Here is a 24,546-nt window from a genome sequence, read left to right as displayed (position 1 = left end):
TCCCCCCCGCAGCAGGCACCCTCTGCTAAGAAGGAAGGCACGTGAGTGTGGGGCCTTCAGTCTTGGGCAGTGCATCCGGCCAGGTGCTCGGTCCCATTCCAACCACAGGACGATTTCACCTTTGGGAGAGGAAGAAGCAGGCTGGGAAGGAATTAGTATCAGCTGTTCTGTGTTTAATAGTGTTCTGGTTTAAATTGTCTGTCTCCTGTAGTCTGACAGAATGTTCTGTGCATTCACATCAGAAAATACAAACCTAACTGCTCCACTTTCAGGCAATTTCTCACTAATGAGCTCATTAGAAATTGATGGAAAGGAGAGTCTGCACCCTTCACAATGATCCCGAGGAGAGGCAGGGAGTCGCAGGATAACTTCTGTGCGCCCCAGCGCTTTCATAGCCTTTCCCGGATGGGTTTGGAAGGTGGATCCTGAACCAGGAGGGCATCAGTCAGTCTGTATGGGCTCAAGGGATTTGTTCTGGATGGCAGAAGTATGCACACATAGATACAGATGCTGCAGTTTTGAGATATCGTCAAGAAACTAAAGGAGTAGACTCTCACTTTGATTTTTCAGGGGGGAAAGAAATAGCTTTTTAAACAATTAGAACCAAGGTATTTGTTAACTCTACCAGGAGAACAGTAATCCAGCCACAAACCCTAACTGAAGGCCACAGGTGACTCATCCCTCAGCAAATGCTAAAGGTTTATGCATGGGACTCTTTGACAGTGAAGATAAGCCCTGAGCCTGGTGTTCCAGGGCTGTAAGGAAACAGACCCCAAGTGAATTCACTGTAGTCTGCCTAATAGCAAACTCTTGAGCTCAGTAGGGCTGGCTTCCAAATCAGCAGATCAAACAAGTTATTTTCCAAACAGCTGATAAGATAATGTTTTCTGTTCGTCCAATCTTTGGGGAGCCCCCATATATATGTGGTGGTTGGTGGATAAGGGCCTAGAGAAGAGAGAGAGAAGCCCTGCTGCACAGTCCTGACCTGTGTGCATGCAGAATATCCTCTGGGGCCCCCATCCCTCTGAGAGGAATTGCCAGATGATGAAGGACTTGGGCAGTCCTAGGCATTCATAGAATTTGTGAAGTCAGGATTCTGATTTTCAGTTTTGCTTGAGATAAATATGCCACCTCTTTGGGCCTTGTCATTCCTCAACTGAAAAATAGGGGGATTGGAAAATATAATCTTATCTTAGTTTTTGTTTTTTTTTTTTTTTTACTTTAGATTTTTAATTCTGTGAAGCTCATTATCCCCCTTTTTATTCTGAAATCTGAAGTTTATCCCCTTCAGCTTGGCATTTTACTTCCCAGATAGGTTAAGTAAGATTCATCTTTTCCTTGTCAGAGAAATGCCCCTACTTTATTGCACTGAGACACACAGTGCCTCATAGGAATGTGTATATATGCTGTGTGCATAGCAAAACTTCTGCTGAGAAGTACTACCAAAGGCTTTTGAAAAGCCAGAAAAAAACGGGTGGATGAAGAGAAGGCAGTGTGCACAGTTTATTAATCCTGTCAAGAGCCTTGGTTGACAAGAGAGAAGTGGATTTCTGTGTAATTTTTCTTTCCTGTGTGTATGTCCTCATCCTTGGTGATTCATGCCTTTACGATGAAATTTACTATCAAAGTTCTGGTATGCAGGCAAAACTCCTGCTTTGTCATCCCTAAGAATGCTTTTCATCTTGAGAAACGTGTGCCTTCTAGCACTTGTAGCCCTCTATAGCCCGAATGGGGCCTCTTGGGCCGTAACACCTAAAGCTGTCTTTTACAGTCATTCAGAAGCAACTTACAGACACCCTTTCAGTCTTGTGATTTACATGCAGGTTTTGAAGGGTCGTGGTTGGGGGTGGGGCACACAGGGAGAGGGAGGGAGAGAATCCGAAGCACGCTTCAGGCGCAGCATGTAGCCCATCATGGGGCTCAATCCCTTGACTGTGAGATCATGACCAGAGCTGAAATCAGGAGTCGGATGTTTAACCAACTGAGCCACCCAGGCACCCCCACGCAGTTTTCAATAAGGTGTTAGTCTAGTGAACTCAGTCTCGAAGAATGAAGATTAGTCCAGCAGATCTTTTGGTGCTCTTGTTTGCTATTTCACATAAATGACAAGTGTTCATTTGGCACAAACATCAGTGCATGTCGTAGGAATTATTCATACACTCCCATGAATTATTCCTGACTTCCATTCCTCCCTCTCTCTCTCTCTGTATCAGGTCTCTGGGAAGAAGAGTTGAAAAGAAGAAAATAGTAGCATACCTGAGGTGTTAGTCTGTTGGTCACCTATCCATCCCAAGTCTAGATTTTCTAAGAGAACTTTCTCCCCACCCCCCTCAGTTATGTTCCCTGTGAATACATACAGCATCCCAGAAAGTCTGAGATTACTTAAAATTTCGAATTGGCAAGAGATAGAGATTCCTATGTACTCAGACCACCTCTCTGGAGCCCACTCATCTGAGGGTAAGAATGGAAGTACAGGAAGTAGTAGTTTCTCGGCCCAGTCTAGCAGCATCCCCCTCGAGCAGAAATCGTGGGTGAGACTGACTACGCAGTGACTCCCTCATGGTTCGGATTGGGGTGTGCATCTGTAAGGGATGCTTGGTGGGCTCTTTCTCTCCGAATGGAGACCTATGCTGGGTAGTTCAGACCAACATAAATGGCTGCCATGGTCCTTGAGTCTATGGCTGAGAAAGTTGCCCCACCAGTGTCTGAAACAGCTGACTTGCTTTCTCTCCTGTCGGCCAATATGTAATAGCATCTGGGCGGCCCCAGCCTCAGCCAAGGACTCGGTGCAGCTGTGAGCATCAGTCTTCCCTCCCCTACCCCCCAGTTCTCAGTCCTGGATCTCTCGGAACAAATGATGAGAAAGGAACTGTTGCCAGTGCTACAAGAGCATTCTTTGGAAATACACTCAGACTGTGTTTGCTCTTAAAGCTTTCATTTTGGCAAAAGTAACATTTTTGTAAAATATAACTGGGTGAAAAATTACAAGATACTGTAAGCACATTCCTTAGTACAACTTTTTTTTTTTTGAAGATTTTAAAAATTTATTTATTTGACAGCTATCACAGAAAGAGAGAGGGGAGTAAGCAGGCTCCCCGATGAGCAGAGAGCCCGATGCAGGACTCGATCCCAGGACCCTGGGATCATGACCTGAGCCGAAGGCAGAGGCTTAACCCACTGAGCCACCCAGACACCCCGATTAGTACAACTAACTTTACAGAGTAAATGGGCCTTGGGTTTGTGTAGCCTCGTTGCCTACAGAAAGTGTAACATAAATTATCCAAATCTGGGTATTTCGATTTTAGAAGTGGGTATGAAAGAATTTGATACTTCAGTGGAACTCTCAGAATCTAGATTATTTAAAAATAATAATAAGATACAACTACTGACTGTTAAGTTAACCCAGATATGGGATTTGCCTTCAAGATCTAGCCTGCTGGTGGGCACCCCTCTGATATTTTCTAAATACTTAGCACAGACGCCTTTGGAGTTCAGTACTTCTCTCTCTCTCGCCTGAGAGGTCAGGCTTCACCTGCCTCGGCATCAGCCCTGACCTACCCTACCGGTGGCTGTGAAGCGGCCGGTTTGACCTCACTTCTCTGAACCTCTTTTCTCACTTGTAAAATGGGCATGATGACGTATAATACAAACCTCAGGGTTGTTCTGTGGATTGAATAAGATCATATGTGAGAAGAAAGGTTTAAGCATAGTACTTGGCACACAGTAAATAGTAAGTGGCAGCTTTGTGGTTATTAGAGTTTATCTGCTTCCTTGGCAGGACTTAGTATTTTTTTTGTTTCCTAGAATTCCCTCATTTTAAGGAAGAGTGGTTTCTCTTCTACTCTTTGGAACTGCGCTTGTTCTGCTGGGTATCAAGCATCACTATGTTGTATAGGGCCATTCCTCGGCCCTTCATAGCCTGCTTGTGTTGGGGCTGAGTGGCTTTGGGGGGACTGTGGGTGTCCCTGGGGCATTTTTTTCTAAAGCAGAAGATAGCAGTTGAGTTGAAAGGAAAACCAAGAACTTCCTCTCACTGCTCTTCCGCCCGACACACACAGTCTCTCATTTCTTTCCTTACTGGAGGCAGCTCCTCGCCATTGAGCCTTGACTGCAGGTGGCTTTGCAAGCTCCCTCCATAGACAAAATCACAGGCTGATTGGTCTTCACGAGGTGAAGACTTGTCCAGAACTTGGCAGAGCCAGAAACACGCATCAGTCCGGAGCCCTCTGGGATTCATTACAAAAGCTGGGTAACCGGCCAGCAGGGTCGTCGCTGCCAGCTGTCTTCCTTAGGTTGTGACCTGGATGTAATCCATAATGAAACCGTAGAACGCAAAGATCCAGGTTTTCCATGACAGCATCGGGCAGTTTGTTTTTAGAAATGCATGTAGGGCTCTCTTAGAAGCCCATGGAATCCCCAGTGACTCCGGTTTGGGACAGAAGCCATTAAAATGAGCTCAGGATTTGGCTGACTTCTTTTGGCTTGGACTGTTCCACTGGGGTTGCTATGAGGGTTGGACTAGCACATGAGCTGCTGGGCCTGGCTGCTGCTGTCTGTTCAGTCGTCATCCTATGCTTGTTTGCTTCTTTATGTCTCCCTGGCTCTCACGCTCTCTGCTCCCCGTAGCCCTGTCTCTATCCATTTCAGTCCAGCAGGATTGCCTCAGCAAGCTGCTCCACCAGTCTGACCAGATAGGTCACTGTGGGGCTGAACTCTGCCGTTGCTGTCTGGGAGAGAGGGCGTGCTCATGGGACTCCCTCTCTGTTGTCATGGCTCCACCTGCTGTGTGCGGGCTCAGCTTTCTGGGAAGTGAGCAATGATGGAGGATGAAGGAGAAGAATATGCAAAAAAGGGCAAGGAATAAAAGCAGCATCTGAGAGACGAGACAGGTGGAGGGTTTTGCCTTTGCTGCTTGTAGAATTGCTTTGTCAGAAATCAGAACGTATGTGGGAGTATGGATAGGCTGATGAAAGGTGCCATGGTCACTGTCTAGGACTGGGTATTGCCATTGCTGTTTTTCATAGGCTGAACAATAACCTTAGCATCAAGCCGGTCTCAGCATGTATTTTGTATTAACGACTCAACCTGGTCTCAGCATGTATTTTGTATTAACGACTCAACCTAGTCTCAGCATGTATTTTGACTTATCCTTTGCTCTACCCATTCACCTCTGGGCCAGAAAGATCAGCCACTGCAGAGGAGAAAAATAAGAACAGGGGCTTGCAAAGCACAGGGAGAGAGGAAGAGATTCCTAACTCTTGCAGTGATCTTGTCCTGTAGTTTTATACCTGAAAAACTTACCTGGCTCTGTCCAAGAAGGTAGTGTGACCCTGATTGCCCAACTTCAAAATCCCCTCAGAGAAAAAGCAAGAGGAAAATAGAGGAAGCATCCTGTGCTTTTCCTTCTTAGAACAAAGCACCGGAAGCTTCTGGCTGTCAAAGGGAGGCTCTTCATTTCTGGCTCTCCAGACAGAGAATGTCTCCCCGCAGAAGTCAGGTCTGACAGTTCTGTGCCTGAATCTATTTAAAAATACCAGCAGGGGCACCTGGGTGGCTCAGTAGGTTAAAGCCTCTGCCTTCGGCTCGGGTCATGATCCCAGGGTCCTGGGATCGAGCCCCACATCGGGCTCTCTGCTCAGCCGGGATTCTGCTTCCTTTCCTCTCTCTGCCTGCCTCTCTGCCTGCTTGTGATCTCTGTCTGTCAAATAAATAAATGAAATCTTTAAAAAAAAAAAAGAATACCAGCAATTATGACACATTTACTAATTCATCGGCCCCTAGTAACCCTCTGGTAAAAACTGAAGAAATGTTGTACAGTAGGCAAGAATTAAATTCCAGTTCAAGGAGCTTTTATGGGATGCCTACTAATTGCAAAGACCTGTAGACTCAGGTCTCCAGTCTCTTTTGAGTTTCTGCTTCCCAGCCATATTAGAGAGCCCTTGTTTCATAAACTGTACCCTAGAGAGGCAAAAATATGTATCTAAAGGACTATATATAAAGGGAACAGAGAACTCAACCATATCATTAGATCAAAAACTACTCCCTAAAAGCAAGTGCAGGCATTGATTTGAGTAAATCCAGGGAGCAGGATCTGTTTTTAAAGAATCAATTGGAAGGTCCAGAAGAAAATTGCAAATTCTCTTAAAATTCAGAAACAGCCATTGATATGCAAATAAAATGTGGAAAGCGGTTTGCCATGGTAACCACTTAATTACAGATGTAAATTATCATGGGGTCATGGATGATGTAGGTTCAGATTCCATGAACAAATAATCACTTAAGTATGGCTCTGAATATTTCCATGAGCAGTTCAGGCAGGCACTCTGCTTTAAGAGCTTAATGCATGGGTCGTATTCTAAGCTATGATGCCACTTGGAAAGTAATCTACATCCAGGAATGAAGAACTGCGCTACAGCACAGCCAGCCCCAGCTAACTACCAGTTCCATTACTGTATATGGGCTTTCCAGTAGCTTTATTAAATATCCAGGACTCACTCTCTTTTTTATCTTTTATTTTTTAAAAAATATTTTATTTATTTGAGAGAGAGAGGGCGAGCGTACAAGCAGGGTGAGGGGCAGAAGGAGAGGGAGAAGCAGTCTCCCCACTGAGCAGGGAACCTGATGCGGAACTCAATCCCAGGACCCCGGGATCATAACCTGAGCTGAAATCAAGAGTTGGACACTTAACTGACTGAGCCACCTAGGCCCCCCCATGAATGACTTTCTTTTTTTTTTTTTTTTTAAATTTTATTTATTTATTTGACAGAGAGAAATCACAAGTAGATGGAGAGGCAGGCAGAGAGAGAGAGAGAGGGAAGCAGGCTCCCTGCCGAGCAGAGAGCCCGATGCGGGACTCGATCCCAGGACCCCGAGATCATGACCTGAGCCGAAGGCAGCGGCTTAACCACTGAGCCACCCAGGCGCCCCATGACTTTCTTTTTTAAAAGATAATCCCCAATACCAATACAATCTAAACTAAACTTTGAGAAGGCAAAGCCAGTATTAAGAATTTCAAACCAAAATGCACAAGTTGCTGTGTATTGAGAGTTTTGAGGCCAACCTCAAACCTCAGGGTCTTGTGTTGAAAAGACACCTGCTTTAGTGGAAGAGTTATTTAAGATTATCTTAAGGTTATCTGGACCTTAAGACTAAGACTTCAGCATGCAAGAAATTTGCTTACTGTCCTAAAAATTTCATAGCTCAAAAACTAGATTTTTTTTCACATGTCTTTTACTCTGCTACACACTGCATTTTATTTATCTTGGAAGTTTATTTTGAATGATCAGTGTAATTTGGTTATAGTCAAACAGAAGCTCTATCTTAATTTTGCATGTTAGATGAATAATTTATCAAGAAAATATTTCATAAATCCTTCCCAGGTACATGTAGTTTAAAAAATAGCTTCTCGGAAAAAAAAATAAAGAAAAAAGAAAAAAAGAAAAGAAAAAAGAAAAAGGCTTCTCACTCGGAATGAGAAGGAAACTGTACCACCAATTCACAGGAAGGGATAATCTGGCTAAATTATTTTGTGGGATGCATTTTAACTGTTAGAGAGTTAAGGCTTTAGAAACTGTCAGTGAAATAATTTGCATATAAACATGAATCATTGCTGAGAAAGATTTCAGGAGGCTTCAACAAGGGAGAAACTGCATCTTTCTTAAAGATTGTTTCTCTGTATATTTTAAGGGCATCAGACAGTTTGTAACTGATGGTCATTAATTCTGAGTAATTCTAACAGAAACTTCCTCTGGGGGCCTTAGTTGTAAAGTCTTTTTATGACAGTTGTGCTCTGATTGTCTTCCAAAGAATTCTCTTTATGTTGCTCTATCATCCGCTGTCCACCCCCGACCCTGGAAAAGTATTTTTCTTGCCAATTATAATTCCCTGGGAGTGTTTTTAGTAGGAAATCAGTACCATACAAGATTCTTCTGGGGAGATGATAGGAGCATTAATACAAACATTAAAAAAAAAGTTTTTGACACCTGATCCTTTACTTTTATTCTCCTTCCCATCAGAAAATCTTGTTGGTTAAAAACCTCTGTTATTAATCATGTATGAAGATGACATGTAGAAATAATCTGCCTAACAAAGACCTGTGGTACCATCCAAAAACCCTTTTGATTACCACTGAACCTCGGCCCTCCAGTTCCTGGTCTGCCTATCAGAGCAGAGTTACTCGGTGTCAAAGTTGCACCCACTCTGGCTTGTCCAGTAACTCTTGAGATTTTGAAATGAGGTTCAGCGAAAGCAAGTTTAGATTCTGGATTCCAAAGAGACAGAATTCCAAAGAGTCTTCTTACTCTTCAGCGCTATTACTTGTTTCTTAGAAAGGTGTCCCCAGCCTGGCACAAGCCACCTCTGCACTCTTCTCCCCTCTCCGCAGAGGGGCCTCTTGCCCAGCATTTACTGCCTTTGAATGAATCCTGGTCCATCCATTCTGCTGAGGTCTCTAGCGGTCCACAGCAAAAAGAAGAAAAGACAGGGACAATGTGAGATTTCATAGAGCTGAATGTATTCCATTTAAAGAACTGCCTTCCTGGGTGGCTCAGTGGGTTAAAGCCTCTGCCTTTGGCTCAGGTCATGATCCCAGGGTCCTGGGATCGAGTCTGGCATCGGGCTCTCTGCTCGGCGGGGAGCCTGCTTCCTCCTCTCTCTCTGCCTGCCTCTCTGCCTCCTTGTGATTTCTGTCTGTCAAATAAATAAATAAATCTTTAAAAAAAAAAAAAGAACTGCCTTTGATTCTGATTACATCCTTCACCGTTTTTGTGTTAAAATATCCTTTAAAATATCCTTTTATGAAATGATGAGGAAAGGAGAAGATGGTTTTCAGTGTCCTTATATCAGCAAAATAAAAAATATTGGCCTTGTAGTAATTTTTCTGGTGATTGTACTAGTGTGCAAAGTCCAGAAGCTTGGACTTACTTACTTACTTACTTACTCTTCTAGAATGTAAGCAAGGGTGCAGATTGTGTCTTTTTCACATTTCTATCTCCACTGTTCAGAATGACCTACATACATAAGTCCTCAGTCAATGTATGTTATTGGTGAAAACATACTACATACACAAGTCCTCAGTCAATGTATATTATTGATCAAAACGCGATCTGTGTTATGATGATCTCTACAAGCCCAGCCATAAATTTCTAGGTGTCTGGAAAAGAGTAAAGTGTTCTCCAGTGCTGCTAAGCCTCAATCGTGACATGACCTCTGCCCTCCCAGACACGGCATAAATAGATTAATGGAGCTATTATCCACAGAACTAACTGGCAGCCACTAAAACCAAATTCTGTTTGGCTTTTACATAAATTTTCATTGAAAAATTGAAAATCCTTAATGGGCAAAGTGATGTCAAAGGTATAGATTAACCAAAGATGGCAGTTCTTGGGCAGAAATCCTTGATTCATGTTATAACTAATACTTCGTTGTATTACTTCTGAAATATTCCTGACTCTGAGCGGTGAACCTGATGTTTTGGTACTGAGGACAGTGGCCTGCCTGGCATCTGAGAAGTCAAGCAGGCTGGAATACCATCGCCAGATGGCATTGCAGCTTGGGAGATGTAAGCCCAGGACTCTTCTTGGGTGGAGGGACGGGCCCTGAGAGCCACCATCTTGGTGTCTGCAGTTGTCCTAAGCAAAGTGTCACTCCAGCCAAATGGCACAGACTCAGGGCGATATCCCTGATGTGCGATGTGAAACAGGCACATCTCTTCCAAACACCTGAGGGACTTACGCCCGGGCTGCATAGTTAATGGCAGAAGGATGCAGGAGGAGGGGGCAGGGGGGCATGGCGAGAAACGGAGATCATTGGTGTGTTCTGTGAATTAAGAAAAGCCACTTGAAGGGAGTGAGATGGTAGCACAGTGGCCTGAGCTGCTGGTGGAGGATGTAATTTGGGGGCGGTCTGGGAATGCTTTTGGTAAGAACACAGGGTATGTTTGCTTGTGGATGTGCAATTTTAGACAGTTCCCATTCACACAGAATCTGAACAAAGACAAAAATGTATGTGGAATATATGGCTTACATTTTTTCCCTCTAGTCCAGTAGGTTTCAGGCTTGCTTGCAGTTTTCTGCTCCCGGGTGGTCCGCATCCTGCGGAAGAGGACATCCTAGCAAACCTGAAATTGTTCTGGCCTGTTCCCTAGGTTTTCTTTTTAGAAATTTCTTTAGCCAGGGGCAGCCATTCCACAGTGGTGAAGTGAGGAGGCTGGTGACATTTGGACTGTAGTGAAAGAGGTGTGGATAGAACTTCTCTATTCGTTGTTGTCTTGCTGTGGCGTTAGCAAACCAGCCTGAGTGAACAATAGGTGACCCTTTATTTTGGTGCAGCCTTTCCCTCCCTTTGTCCCCTCACAGCACTGGACCGCACAGATGTCTTTGCCTTAAAAGCTGGTGTCCGGTTCGCAGTGAAGCAGCCGCAGCCGAGCACAGTGGCTCGGGAGTGGCGTCTGGAGCCCTCCCGCCTGGATCTGAGGCCCGGCTCAGATCAGCTCAGATCAGTGCGGGGCCTCACTGGATCCCTGCAGGCTTCAGCTTCCTCGTCCATCAGGTGGTCAGAGGAATTGTACCAACCTTCAAAGCTTGTGAAAAGGACTGAACCAACTAAATGTAAAGGGCTTCCCCAGTGCCTGGCACATTGTAGTGCTCAGGAAGCATCAGGGGTTGCCACTGTTAGTTTAAGTTATTCTGACCATTAAAAGGTTCTAATCATCTGTATAACCTTCCAGGTTTAAGATATTCGTTGTGAATGGAACTTGGGAGAAGGCATTTATAGCTTTAGCTCCATGCCATCTTTACTTAGAATCTAGCATTTTTGTCATAGAAGACCTTTCCAAAAGGTTCTTGTGAAGATGTAAAAAGTAGAAAGAAGATAGGAATCAAAACTGACGTGTGAAGTCAGCCCACAACACAACCTGTGTAGAGGACTGTGGTGTAGACCCTGAGTGTGGATTTGGGATAAGGATGGAGGAATAGAAGCCAGGGAGTAGGAAACATACTTCTCACCACCGTTAACAAGTTTCCCGTTGAATGGGAGTCCCTCTGAGCTCAAACAGTTGCTGATCCTTTATGGGACAAATGGATTTTATGTCACAGTTAAGACTTCTGATTTTTACTCTCACTATTCTAATAAAGTTTTTCAGATAGTTGTATTTGCTCCTTAGAATTTCACAGGTAAAAAATTTAAATAAAAAGTACATTTCTTCTTTCTTAAAAGATTAGAGAGAACCTGGTTTAGCCCTGTGTTATGACTGAGAATGATTGCTACAGAATGTCTCACCAAGTCCCTGCACGTGAGGAGTATGTCGGTTCATAGCATGACAACTGGGGCGAGAACAGCGTGATGACCAGTTCAGTGGGTGGGACCTGGAGGTGGTGTGACAAGGTGTGCCTTTCTCAGAGCTTGATACATTTGCCTGGGGGTGCTGGGAAAGAGAAGTATCCCCACCTAACAACAGTTGATGACCTATCAGCAGCTATTAAGGACTGCCAAAATGACTTCCAGCTGTCAGCATAAAAGAGGACTTGGGGAAAAACTGAAGTTTAGATGAAGAGAGCTGTAGTGTACGGATAAATGTTAACTAGCATCCCTGCATTTGTTGTAAACCACTGTGTACATCACTCGCTCTGCCACATGATGGGCTCCGCCCGAGAGCTACGTCTCTGCACACGGTATTCCCCTCCCCGAATGCAGACCATGCGCACCAGGTGCTCATCGGTGCCTCTGCCTTCGGGGCTGCTGCTGGGAGGGGGCCTTCCCTGCGCCCGAGAGCAGTTCTGCGTTCTCTGTCTCCAAGGCTGGCATGTTCTGTTGGTCTTTCCATTGTCCAGTCTCCTGCTGCTTCTGAACACCACCCTTCCCTCTTTTGCAAATACCATGGTCCCCCCCCCTTCTTCCTTGTACCTCTCTGTTTTCCGTCACCTGCCATTTTTCCTGAACTTCTCCACGTCTGCCCCTGCACTGCTGCCCTCCCAGCTGGTAGCCTGGGAAGGCCCCACGGGAACAAAGCTTCTTCCTCCAACCAGTTTAATAACTTGGCATGTGTGTTACCTTGATTTCCTTTAAAGCGTAGCATCTACATCACAGTGCCCTGTCCTTCCATTCACCCAACAACTATTACTAAGCACCTTTTACATGTCCTACAGTGTTTTAAGCAATTGGGATACATAAAGAATAACTGACAAAGTTCTTCCTCCTTATGGAGTTTACACTGAAGATGGTGGAGACAGACTGTGAACTAAATAAGTTATTATATCAAAAGGTGGTGGGGACCATGGAAGAAAGAAAAGGTGTAGCCAGGGTAAGAGAGGTGAGGTATGCTGGGATGGTAAGAGGACCAGTTATAATAGTAAATAGGATAGAGTAGGATTCAGGGAGAACCGATTTAAAGACTTGATGGAGATAAAGGAGTCAACCATATGGGAATCAGAAGGAGCTTTGCAGGCCCAGGAGACAGTTAGAATGAAGGCCTTGCTGGTGAGAGTAATGTGGGCTCTGAGGGAAAGAGAGGAGTCAAAACTTACTCTAAGGTTTTTGTCCTGAGAGGGTATAAGAGTTGAACTCCCACTTGCTGACATGAAGTGCTCAGGGCAAAGACAAGACTGAAGTGGGTAGCGGCAAGCGGGAGTTAGGTTTGGATGTAATTTTCAAGTACCTCGTTAGACATCCAAGTGGAGTTTAAGCAGGCAACTGGATAGCGGATCTGGGTATCAGAGTGCAGGCGATGTCAGCCTGGAGTGTTTAAAGCGTGGGACCAAGTGTGATCAGTAAGAATACAGAGAAGAGGACAAAGGATTGAGCCCTGGGCACTCCAGTGCTAAGATACCAGAAAGTTAATGACAGCAAAGGATACTGAGAAGGAAAAGCCAACACAGCATCCCCCCTAGAACACTGGTGGATGCTCTGACATGCTTGCAAGGAGGACTGTCCTGTCTTCGTTTTCTTCTAAGCCTGTACTTAGTATTCTTTTCTTTTGAACTTGCTGATTGAACGTACCACTCCCAGTAAGCCTGGAGTGCTCTCTGAGCTGTGGCCTAGAATGGGACTGGGATACTGGAAGCCAGTCCCTCTCTTGTCTGATTTGCTTTACTTCCTGTTGGAGAGGTGGCTTCCTGAGCAAGGGAACGAGGTGGAGGGGGCATGGTGGCGGGGGCAGCCTCCTGGCATTGTGCTTTATTGAACTGAGCCGGCTCAACAAAAACTGGAGTGCAGGCTAAGCTAGGTCCACATCCCAGATCTGTGAGTCACAGGGTAGACCTGAAGGGAATCAGCAAGGGGTTCTGCTGGGTTCCTAAATGAGTCAGTGGCTATTTCAAGGAAATGAATTGAACTCTTGACCTCTGTTATCCAAAGTTAACGTGACACACCCATCAGGTGTATGGTAAGTGCTAAGACAAAACTGCCATGTAGACTAAGGGAAGTCAAGTTTTCTGCCCTCAAGGGGCTCAGAGTCCTACTAGGGTACTGCTCTATCTCAGAGCTGAGTATAATGACTGGCACTTAGATAACTCAGTAAATAGTTGTTGAGTAAGTCTACAAAATTAACAGTGTGATGAAGAACTGAAGAGAGACAGGGTAGTGGAAGCACATAGAAGACCATTCTGGCAGGAAGTGGTGACAAATGTTTCTCATGGAGGGGACACCTGACTTGAAGGGGAAAATTCCAGGTAGATGAATTCCCCAGGTGTCAGCATGAATAAGAACCCCGTGTTCAGGGAATGGGGATTGTGTGACCAGAATCCTTGAGTGTTACTAGCCCTTGTGTGTTTAAAGCCTGTGAAACCCCACATCAAGCCACTCCTGCACCCCCGCTGTGGCCACTTACCGCTGTGCTTGGCACTCAGGGAAGGCACACAGTATACAGTCAGGGGACTCACCTCACGGAATTACCGAATTGGAACCCAAATTTATCAGAAACTATTAAGCCTGCTGTCAGCTGTCTACTGTGCACTCACTCTCCAAAGAGATGAGGATATCTGATAGCTTTAGAGTGAGCTTCTCAATTATAATCTAGTGAAGGCTGAGTGTTGGGTCCCTCAGTGGGAGCTTCTCCACAGGATGATAGTAGCAGTATCAGCGGGCCTTGTTTTCTTTGTGTCCTTAGAAGAGTGCTTTGCAAACTGAGGTCTAGTTAGTCTTTGCTATTTAGTCTGAAAGCCTGTCTGAAGAGGAAATAAGATTTTTTTTTTTAAAAAAAGATTTTATTTTTATTTGAGAGAGAGAGAGATCATGAGCACGGGGGAGGAGACTCCCTGCTGAGCAAGGAGCCAGATGTGGGGCCTGATCCCAGGATACTAGGATGATGACCTGAATCCAAGGCGGATGCGCAACTGACTGAGCCATCCAGGTGTTCCAGGAAATAGGAATTTGATGTCCAAAGATCCACTTATTCTTTGGGACAGGAACCAGACTTTAGTTCTCACATTTTCAGGCCAGGAAAAATGGCCTCCTTCTGTACTCCTGGTGGGTGACCAACAAAAGACAAGAAACTGCATCCATCCCCTTGGCCAGCCGGAGGTGAAAGAGTGATGATTGTGTGGTTGATCTGGAGGGAAGGAGGTGATGCTCTAACAGCCAGGAAAACACTGTGAAATGGCCATGGAGCCTTTCCTCATTTCCTTCACAGACTGAAGAGCTGTGGTTCAGACTTGACTCCCCCCATGCCTGGCATCTCATGAGGCTTGAGATGGTCATCTTCAGACCAAGTAAAATACTATGTGTTGTATTCAGGAACTCATAGTCTTTATAAAATTGGGTGCTTGCCAGGATCACAGAGAGGTTTATCTTCCTACCTAAGGGATTTGCTTAAAACTTAGATTTGATGACATTACTTCATTCCAGAGCAGTAGCAAGAAAATAACCTAAGATGTACAATTCTGTGGTCTAATTACAGGAGTCAATAAATGTGGACCACAAAGCAAGAGGACTAAGACTTTATCTTTCTTGGTACTTTTTTTGAACCTTCTACGTTTTAGACACTGGAAATGCTATAAGACATAGTTTCTGCCCTTTTGGAGCTCATGGAGTCTAAATATTTGAGTTAAATCCATACCACATGCTTAGGGTGTCCACAGAGGCTGAAGATTCCTATACAGTAAGACTGAACTGCAGAGAATCTGGGGTTGAGTCTGAAAGCTCCACCCAGACAGGGGAAAATGTTATTAAAACTGCACAGAGACACAGTGGGCATTGCATTGTGATAGCTGGTGTCTAACTCATATGGCCAGCCTCATCGAGGTCAACAGGACTGTGTCTCCAGCCGGTGGTGGCATCTCAAGTAGTCCAAGTCAGTTCTTCATTTTTTTTCTTTCCCAGGTAAGGCTGTCATGCCCACGTGACTCTATGATGAGCAGATGGTACCTTCTGGGGTGCCATCCCATCAAGTAGACCCATGGCAGAGGTTATCACAGCTCTGAGTCACTGTTTCTTTCGCTGGTGATGATTTTCTTTGGGCTGTGGCCAGTATCACTCTCCCTGCTTTCCTTCCTCCTAGCTGGGCCAACTGTTGCTTAATCGGGCACATGGGAAGAGATGCCCATCAGAAAAGTCAAAGCCTACTGGCCAAGTCGCTTACTTTGTCAATGATGTCCCCCTCCCAAAACAATACTGCATTAGGGCAAGGTGGTGGAAAGACCCCAGAGACCATTCACTACAGGCTGGCCTAACTTTAGAAACTACTTTTTTAATAAGTACATAGGAAGATCAGACCATTTTCTGGCTTGGCTTCTTTGTGAAATTTAATCCAGAGCACACTTCACCTTCCCTTTGGTCTCCAGCTGTAACCCACAACCACGCTGAGAGTCCCTAAGTATACTGCAGACTGAGAACCAGAGAAACCATGCTAAGTTTGTAGCAGACTTGGTATGTCTGACTATAATGCCTGTTGTTTGACATGCCTATTTAAGACTTCAGTTTTGTCTCATTAGTTGGTGTCATTAATCCTACTTGGAATTCAGGGCATAAGTTTGCTTCTAAACACTGGGATTCAGAGCCCTGGAACAGGACAGTGTGACAGGCTAAACCAGCCAGCTAAGAGTCTCTCCTTCTTTTCCTGCTGACAAATTTCATTCTCACTGATTGGTATCTGTCAAGTTATTTTACTGGTTTTCACGGGGGACACTGTGGTTTGGAGATTTTATTTATGTTGGGTTTATATCATAAACCCATCATAAATGGGAGATTTATTATGGGTTTAACTATGTTCCAAGCCCTCCTCTGAGTACTAGCATTAGAGTGGTAAATGCATAATACAAAAATCCTTGCTCTCATGGAGTTTCAAGTCTAGGGTGGAGACGGATAACCAAAGATGTAAAACAGGAGGTTGAACTACAGGATCTGTCCATTTTTATAGGTCAAAAATGACTCAAATATATTCTGTTGGTCATAAATGCTAAGGAGAAATAAAACAAGGAAAGGGGGAGGAGGTAGGTGATTGAATTTTAAGTAGAGTGGAATGGAAGACCACCCTTACGACATGGCATTTGAGTGTGGCTAAAAGCTGTCTGGAGGGAAAGTACTGCAGGTGAGAGAAAGAGACAGGCCCGAGCGCGGCTGGTACTGCTCATAAGCTGCACTGGGCCCGAGAGCAGTGGAATCAGGATGTTACAAGGTAAGGATTCCTGTGGTTGCTGGAGAGGAAAACCTGAATTGTTAAACTTACTGGAATTCCTTCAGTAGACAGCCTTTGTCTAAATACTAGAAAGATGAAAAATATCTTGAAATTATTTTTGCTCACCTGAAGGCCCACTGTTTCCTTTCTCTCACTGAGACGTAGGTCTTGCATTTTCATGGTATCAGTGGTGTTAATGACAACTCTGCTGAGTGCTGGGAGGAGAGGTCACCAGCTAGGGCAAGGTAGACAGGGACAGTTTCCTCCCTCTGACTCACTGACCCTCTGCAGATTTGGAGAAGGCAGTCTTGGTGTTTGTCTAGGTTGGCTGCCTGTGTGTCAGCACAAATCATGTCCACTGGGGCTTGCAGACATACTAGCCCACATTTTATTACCCTCCCACATGGACTGCCCTGTGGGCTTATAAATATTCAAGCTGAAGCTTTGGACAAACTCTAAGTTATTGAAAGTGTCCCTGCTGTCCTTATTCACAAATTAATTGGCCAGTAGCTACCACAGGATTTTCAGATGGGCTGAAGCACCTCAGGAACCTTGGCTGAGCTATTAGAAAGGGGGACAGCCAGGGGTGCTGAGCAGTGGTGCAGGAGTGAACGTTCGTGACAGTGCTGTGAAAAGCAATCTGATGTTGTGAAAGTAAGGATGATATTTATTTTAAAACTGCCTACTTCCCGGAAGAGTCTGAGAGCCAAATTAAGCTATTCTGAATGTCCTATGACTAGCTAGATCCCAGCTTGGGGAGCAGAGCTGTTGGGGGACCACATACTCCATGCTTTCTGTCTTTGGTCCCAATCATATTAAAACACATTAATTTTCGGGGCACCTGGGTGGCTCAGTGGGTTAAGCCTCTGCCTTCAGCTCAGATCATGATCTCAGGGTCCTGGGATCGAGCCCCGCATCGGGCTCTCAGCTCAGTGGGGAGCCTGCTTCCCCTTCTCTCTCTGCATCTCTGCCTACTTGTGATCTCTGTCAAATAAATAAGTAAAAATCTTAAAAAAATAAACAAAACACATTAATTTTACTTATTGGGCTTAAGTCACATAATACAAATGATATGTACAGTTAATATTTTTTTAAGATTTTATTTATTTATTTGAAAGAGAGAGGCAGGGAGAGAGAGAGCAGGAAGCAAGCTCCCTGCTGAGCAGAGAGCCCTATGCGGGGCTCGAACCCAGGACCCTGAGATGATGACCTGAGCCGAAGGCAGAGGCTTTAACCCACTAAGCCACCCAGCACCCCATGTACAATTAATATTTAATTGGAGACAATTTAAATATGAATCCTGATCTTTTTAAAAAGTATTATTTATTTGAGAAAGAGCACAAGAGGCAGAGGGAGAAGCAGGCTCCCTGCTGAGCAGGGAGCCCGACTTGGGACTCAATCCCAGGACCCTGAGATCATGACCCGAGCTGAAGGCAGATGCTTAACCAGCTGAGCCACCCAGGCACCCAACACTGGGCTTTTAAAGGGACAAGCAGCTAATGCTCCCTTGACTGGGACAGGCACCAGAGCTTGACAGGAGAGGCAGTGAGCTAGAGAGTGCCTCTGAATCCTTCTGGAAGTCCCAGGGATGCTACCTCACTGTTTCCAGGGTGGTAACTGAGGACCTGAGGGCGGAGACTACCAAAGGGCCGTTTACCTCAGCTGGGTGAGGTTTCCTAGGGAAGGAGATGGGAATTAATTGAGCTTTATCATAGGCCTTAGAAATACAGAAGAACTAGCTGAGTAGATTTAGATCTCCCCAGCTGAGTAAGATATGTTCAGATGGAGAAGAGTTTATTTTTCCAAGGGTATTAAATTGTAGTTTGGCTTCTCCCCTCTCCCCAAATTACTACACCTTTCAAAATATACCCTTAAAAGAGACCTGATTTGCTTACTCATAAATGGTAAACTTTAAATTGCTTGTGTTTATATATGGGAGTGGTCTGCCAAAGGCTTTAACCTATTACCAGTTGCTAGTCTATGTTCCAGTTTTGTTCTGGCTGTTACTGTTACAGACTATATATGTTTTTACACACTTTAATATCCACAACCATTTTAGGAGTTAGGGAGTTGCCAGTTTTACAGGTGAAGAATCATACCCAGACAAGAAACTTTCCTAAGGTCACCTACTTCATAAGTGGCAAGAGCTTAAATTCCTTACCTCAGAGTTGCCCCCTGCCAAGCTTGTGCTCATTTGCTTGCTCTCAAATAAAATCTTAAAAGACAAACAACTTTATAGAGCCCAGTCCACATTTCACTTGTGGGGGTCTTAGTTTGCCAGCCTCTGCCTGGGGGAAGGAGGAGGAGCAGTTCCAGCCTCTGCAGCTACTTGCTGTATACCGTAAAGCTAGGGGGTTTCACCTGTTTTCTCTCCTGCCTCACAGGCTTGTTCCTGATCCTGGGTCTGATACTCTACCCAGCCGGCTGGGGCTGCCCAAAGGCCGTAAGCTACTGTGGACACTATGCATCAGCCTATAAGCCCGGAGACTGCTCCTTGGGCTGGGCCTTTTACACCGCCATCGGGGGCACGGTCCTCACCTTCATCTGTGCTGTCTTCTCCGCCCAAGCAGAAATTGCAACCTCCAGTGACAAAGTACAGGAAGAAATCGAAGAGGGGAAAAACCTTATCTGCCTCCTTTAGTTTGGAAGAGACCTACATGCCATTTTCTTCCTGGGTAATTTTGTGAAACAGTACTCCTCTGGTTTCATCGTCTGAGTCAGGTGAAGAACTAGCCTTTATCTACCAAAGCCTACATTCCACGGCCCCAAGCCTTAACAGGACCAGTGCGGGGCAATGTCCAGCTAAGTGATTGCACTCGAGGGCTGCAGTTCAAACTCTCGGAGGTGGAATACGAACCCTGACACACAGTTGACAAGTCTGTCTGACTCTATCTTCTCCAGGGCTCATAAAGGAGAATGATCTACACCATCAAGGCAGCAGTTCGTCTGGTAACAAGAGGCCAGAGCTACATGTGCAGTTTATTCTGAGATGTATTTCCGCCACCAGGGTGCATGTCTGTAAGCATCCCTGCCTCAGAAAGAGGTTTTGGGGTTGGAGTTTTGGTCTCCTCCTAGTTGTTCTTCTGAGACTAAAATGAAGATTGCATACTTACGGGGGGTAGCTTATGTGCTCGAGGGCATAATATGACCAGAGGGGTCAGCAGGTTAGTGTGGAATCCCATTGTGGAGTGTGCTCTAGGCTGAATTCCGGGGTAAGGTTGGACTGACTGAACTGTCTCTCCAAGATTTTAGAAATCTGAGTAAGGGAAGAATAAGGACCGATATGATCATGGGAATGAAAGTCAAAAATCCTGCTAGGGAAGACAAATTCATTGCACTGCCCAGCAGTCAGCCTAGCACCAGTACTGGTCCAGTCTCCTTGTCTAAAGGAGATCCTGTGTTTTTCTCCTAGGGTTAGGATCGAGCTTTGACTGCCAAAAGGAAACCTCACCCTGTTTCCTCATTCCAGGAACAGAGGTCTCCAAGCCAACTGTGGCTCATTCAGATGTTCACTGGGAGAACTTACCAGAATCTCAGCACTTGTGGGGAGACCTTCTCCCACTGTTTGGTAACCATGGGGTAGTCAGCTGTATTTCCAACCCCAGCAGTGCAGAATGACCTTCTTTGCAGGAAAAAAGGAGCTAGTCATGAGAGTTAAGTTTCTCCAGTTACTAGTGTTATTTCTGAAAGCAGACTGCAGCATTAAATTACTTCAGTAGGTGAGTTGCATCAAACCTTCATACCCAGAGAAGTACAGAGTAGAAATTTTAATGCAAAAACAAGAGTGCCTAGCACCTGTCTATGCCTATTTACAAAAAGAATGGAACACCACTATTAAAAGGGATTCAGGAACTTAAAATCTGGTTTCTATGAATTGCCAGTAAAATTGATTCAGAAAAATGGAATTAGCCACCACCTCAAATTTACTTTGGAATGATCTCAGTGGCAAGAACCTAGCTGGTATTACCAGAGCTTCCGAATTGCAGAATGATATAGAAACACTCCTTCACATAGTGTAAGCAAGTGGAGTGGACCTCTGAGATTTCTGGAAGAATTAAAAGTATGGGACTATTTGGGCTTATGAATCTGTTCCCTGAGAGCTTGCTGTGTGTTGAAAGCTTAACAAATAATGACTTAGTACCTTCTTTGGGTAAGGTACTGTATGCTAAGGGCCACCAGGCACAGAAACCAGATTCAGATTTTACAACACTGCCCATAGTGAATCATATCCAGGCTGAGTCTAAAACCATGCCTTGGTGCAAAACAACAGTTGCTTTATGTGTGGATGGAATGGGGCAACTGAAGTTTATTCCCTTCTGGCCTTTGGCCTATACCACAAACCATCTTATCACACAGATTAAGAGCTAAGGGCAAGAGGGGTGGTGGTGTAGAGCCAGGCCTTAATTGGTTCACCATTCTTAGACTGAAGTTCAGAATTAGCAATATTTAAGTCCTACAACCTTGTTTTGTTTTGAAAAGAGAAGGAGTAAATAGCCTCATAGCAGCCTACTGTAGGGGCTCAGGAAACATTAATCCTAACACCACACAGAAATAGGGTATGGAAGCCGAAGGACAGAGTTCCTATCCCTGCTGTGTATTTTATGCTCTAACCACTTCCAATGCCCAAAGTCACTACTTTTTAACCCTTAGCAATAATTTTCATTCCAAAAAACAGCAGCCAAGGGGGATTCCTTTCATCAGCAGATTGGCTCCAAAATCAGTGTTAGGAAATGGGTTCTCTAACTCCCTTTTCACAGACAAGTTAAAGTCCTAAGCTCTGAGGACCTTCTGAGAATGGCCATCATCTTCATTCCCAGACTGCTCTTTGGCTAAGGTGGTGGTGTAGCTCCAGAACACCTGATAAAACAGTAGTCACAAGTGAAAATGTTACTTCTCTTGGCCAGAAGGAATTCACCCGACAGTGTTTTTATTCCATTATTCCGAATGCTACAGACAACAAAGCACATGCACACATATCACCCCAAACTACTACAAAGTACTTAAGCATTGATTGAATTAAAAGCAGAGCAGAGATGGAATTTCTGTAGCAGAGACAGAGTAAGAACTAATGTTGGACCTTTTAAACCTTCCATCCATTAGCCAGGCTTTGGGAAAAATGAAACCTTAAAATCGTGCTAGTCTACACCAAAACTGTATCTCTCTTTAAAAACCACTGAATATGAGGAATGTATTAGACACATGTTAAATAATTGGACTGATTGTTGAACCACATTTTCCTAATAAATATCAATCACCTAATCACCTCAATCCAAAAATTTAATACACCTGGACCATTACTACTACCAGAAAAGTCTTATTTATTTTTGCCTGCATCTGCGCTTAAAGTTTTGTGACAGGCTGGGCTTCTCAACGAACTCCAAGAAGGCAAAAATACTTGCCTTGGATTCTGTGGATTTTTTTTTAAACCTGTGTGCTAATTCAACAATTGTTACATTGTGTAAGGATTTTTGTATAGTTTTCAAACATCTGTGGTGTAATGATCTTTGTTAAACATGTAAAGTGCCATAGCCTTTTTTTATGTGTAGCATATTTAAAATATATATGTGTATATTATACATACACAAGTCTGTGTGAAAGATGTGCAATAACAGGTGTATGTATGTTTTGTTTTTTTGGAAACTGGACAGGAGTCAGAACAGGGATTGTTTCTGTTTTGGCAAAGGAGAGTTAAACATTTTTGCCTTCATGGCCTAGTCATTAACCCATAACAATTTAAATGCTACACAAACCGATGTGAAGACAAGACTGGTATGAAATCATTGATTCCTGGGTCTAAATTAAAATAATCACTAGATTTATGTGAAAATTAAGCCAGCACCAGGCCCAGTTAATGCTAGTCTTTCATATGAAATGTGAAGCTGCCACATTGCCTTTTCTGTTAGTGCAAAACTAGTAGCTGGTACATAATCACTAAGGAGCTTTTTCTTAACATGCTTTGATAGACCACGTTAATGCTAGATCACTATTTAAGGGCTGATCTCACACCTTCTTCACCATAAGAGTCTGGTTTAGAACAGACCTCTCTGTGCAATAACATGTGGCCACTAGAAATCCCTGGCCTGCATTTGTATTTGGGCAGCAATGACTCCCAAGGGCCAAAAGAGTTAAAGGCCTTTAAGACTGGGATTTCTTCTGAGACTGTGGTGAAACTCCTTCCAAGGCCGGGGGGTCATTAGGTGCTTTGGAGGAACTCAGCATCACTTGATATTCAGTAGCCACTTGAGCCAAATAGAAAACTGTATTTACCGCTAATGGACTCAATTTGAGCCTTCAAATTTATAGTTATCCTATTATATTGTAAACTAAATACATTGTTTGTCTAGCATTGATTAGGTTCCTGTGCATATGTATTTCACAATGCCCTCCCCTCCCCAGATTGGAATTAAACCAGATTTTGGAAACTCATTCTGATTTTTTCAAGTCTAAGTATATTGGTTTCAACAGAATTACATAATTTTCTCAAGAAAACACCTACAAGTCAACTTTTATGTTAAACACTAACTGATATATAATAATGATGGGGGAAATATTCAGGTATTTTAACTATTCCATTTATTAGTTATATATCTGTATCTATATATCTTAAGGTTAGCTTTAACTTCGAGATTAAGTACCTATTTCTTTCTTGGAGAAGCATCAACATAAAAATGGGGAGGGAAGAACTCTCAAATATTATACAAATATCTTAATTTTGCAGTAAATTTAAGAACTATGAAAATGCTTCCAAGTATTAAAAACACTTTTAAAAGGAATATATATAATAATGACAAAGAATAAAGTCAGCTAAGGGCACAATCTCTTCCAACAAAAATACCAAAATTAAAAGCCAGTTGTGGGGCAGGTGCACATCCATCTTTCCTGAAGGTAATCCTCCCCATAGAAAGCCTCACTGAGAAGCAGAATTCTACTTTAGACACTCGAAGAGGACACTATTAAGACTTCTCATAAACTCTTGTTCAACTCTGCATATCCCATGAAGCACTTACCTGACAGAATAAACAAAAATGGCTCTTTCAAGGGCCTGTAACCTCTGAAACTACTTTTATGCTTTGTCTTCTAAAGATACCTGACACCTGCTAAGCTTCTAATAGAAACAAAAACTAAAAGTTGACAAAATTATTCAAATCACAAAAGAAAAAGTTTCTGAAAGAATTACAATATAGGTAGTCCAAGCAAAATCGGAAATTTTCACTTGCTTTTTCAGCTATCACATATTTAAACCAAAAGAGAAGGGACCCTGGCTTTACATGTCAGCAGAGGCTAGAGAACCCTCGCATGTGCTTCCCATTTCATCCCTAGTTATTACTTGGCAATTCTGCTACTGGATCAACTTGCCATGACTGAGCTTCCCTGGAACACTGCATTCAACTTATTCCTAGCTCTCCTTAGTCTTTCCTTAACATACAACCACTTAAGAACAGTCTTGACTATTGAAAAATTGGACATGTATTTTAAGTGCATTATTTAAGTGGACATGTATTTTAAGTAGTTTCCATTAATTCACTACCTTTTCAACTCTCAAACACTAAAGAATAATGGCATCAAAACCAACATGTAGGGACGCCTGGGTGGCTCAGTTGGTTAAGCAGCTGCCTTCGGCTCAGGTCATGATCCCAGCGTCCTGGGATCGAGTCCCACATCGGGCTCCTTGCACCGCAGGGAGCCTGCTTCTCCCTCTGACTCTGCCTTCCACTCTGTCTGCCTGTGCTTGCTCTCACTCTCTCTCTCTCTTACAAATAAATAAATAAAATCTTTAAAAAAAAAAAAAAAAAAAACCAACATGTAGCCTACTCTTCAAAGCAGCAAGAACCAGTAATTGTCTTTTCTTTCAGAGTCCCTATCAAGCAGCTTAATCATTTGGCTGAGGCCATCTAGCTGCTGTCCCTACTACTATCTTCTTCTTGCAGCTTCTTCCTCAC

At 43.9% G+C, this 24,546-nt stretch overlaps 1 protein-coding gene across 1 annotated transcript in view; it reads left to right on the top strand.

The window, feature by feature from the left end:
- Nucleotides 1-23,032, top strand: part of LHFPL2 (LHFPL tetraspan subfamily member 2) — a 24,159-nt gene extending 1,127 nt beyond the window's left edge. Inside the window, exon 2 of the mRNA XM_059418122.1 lies at nt 18,991-23,032. Coding sequence (XP_059274105.1) covers nt 18,991-19,247 — 257 coding nt within the window. The 3' untranslated portion in view covers nt 19,248-23,032. The remainder of the gene's footprint in view (nt 1-18,990) is intronic.
- The last annotated feature ends 1,514 nt before the right edge of the window (nt 23,033-24,546 follow it).

This window comes from Mustela nigripes, chromosome 12 (genome assembly GCF_022355385.1).
Source record: "Mustela nigripes isolate SB6536 chromosome 12, MUSNIG.SB6536, whole genome shotgun sequence".
In the NCBI taxonomy this organism is placed as follows: Eukaryota; Metazoa; Chordata; class Mammalia; order Carnivora; family Mustelidae; genus Mustela; species Mustela nigripes.
The sequence above is the reverse complement of the archived record's forward strand: the minus strand, read 5'-3'. Positions and strand labels throughout refer to the sequence as shown.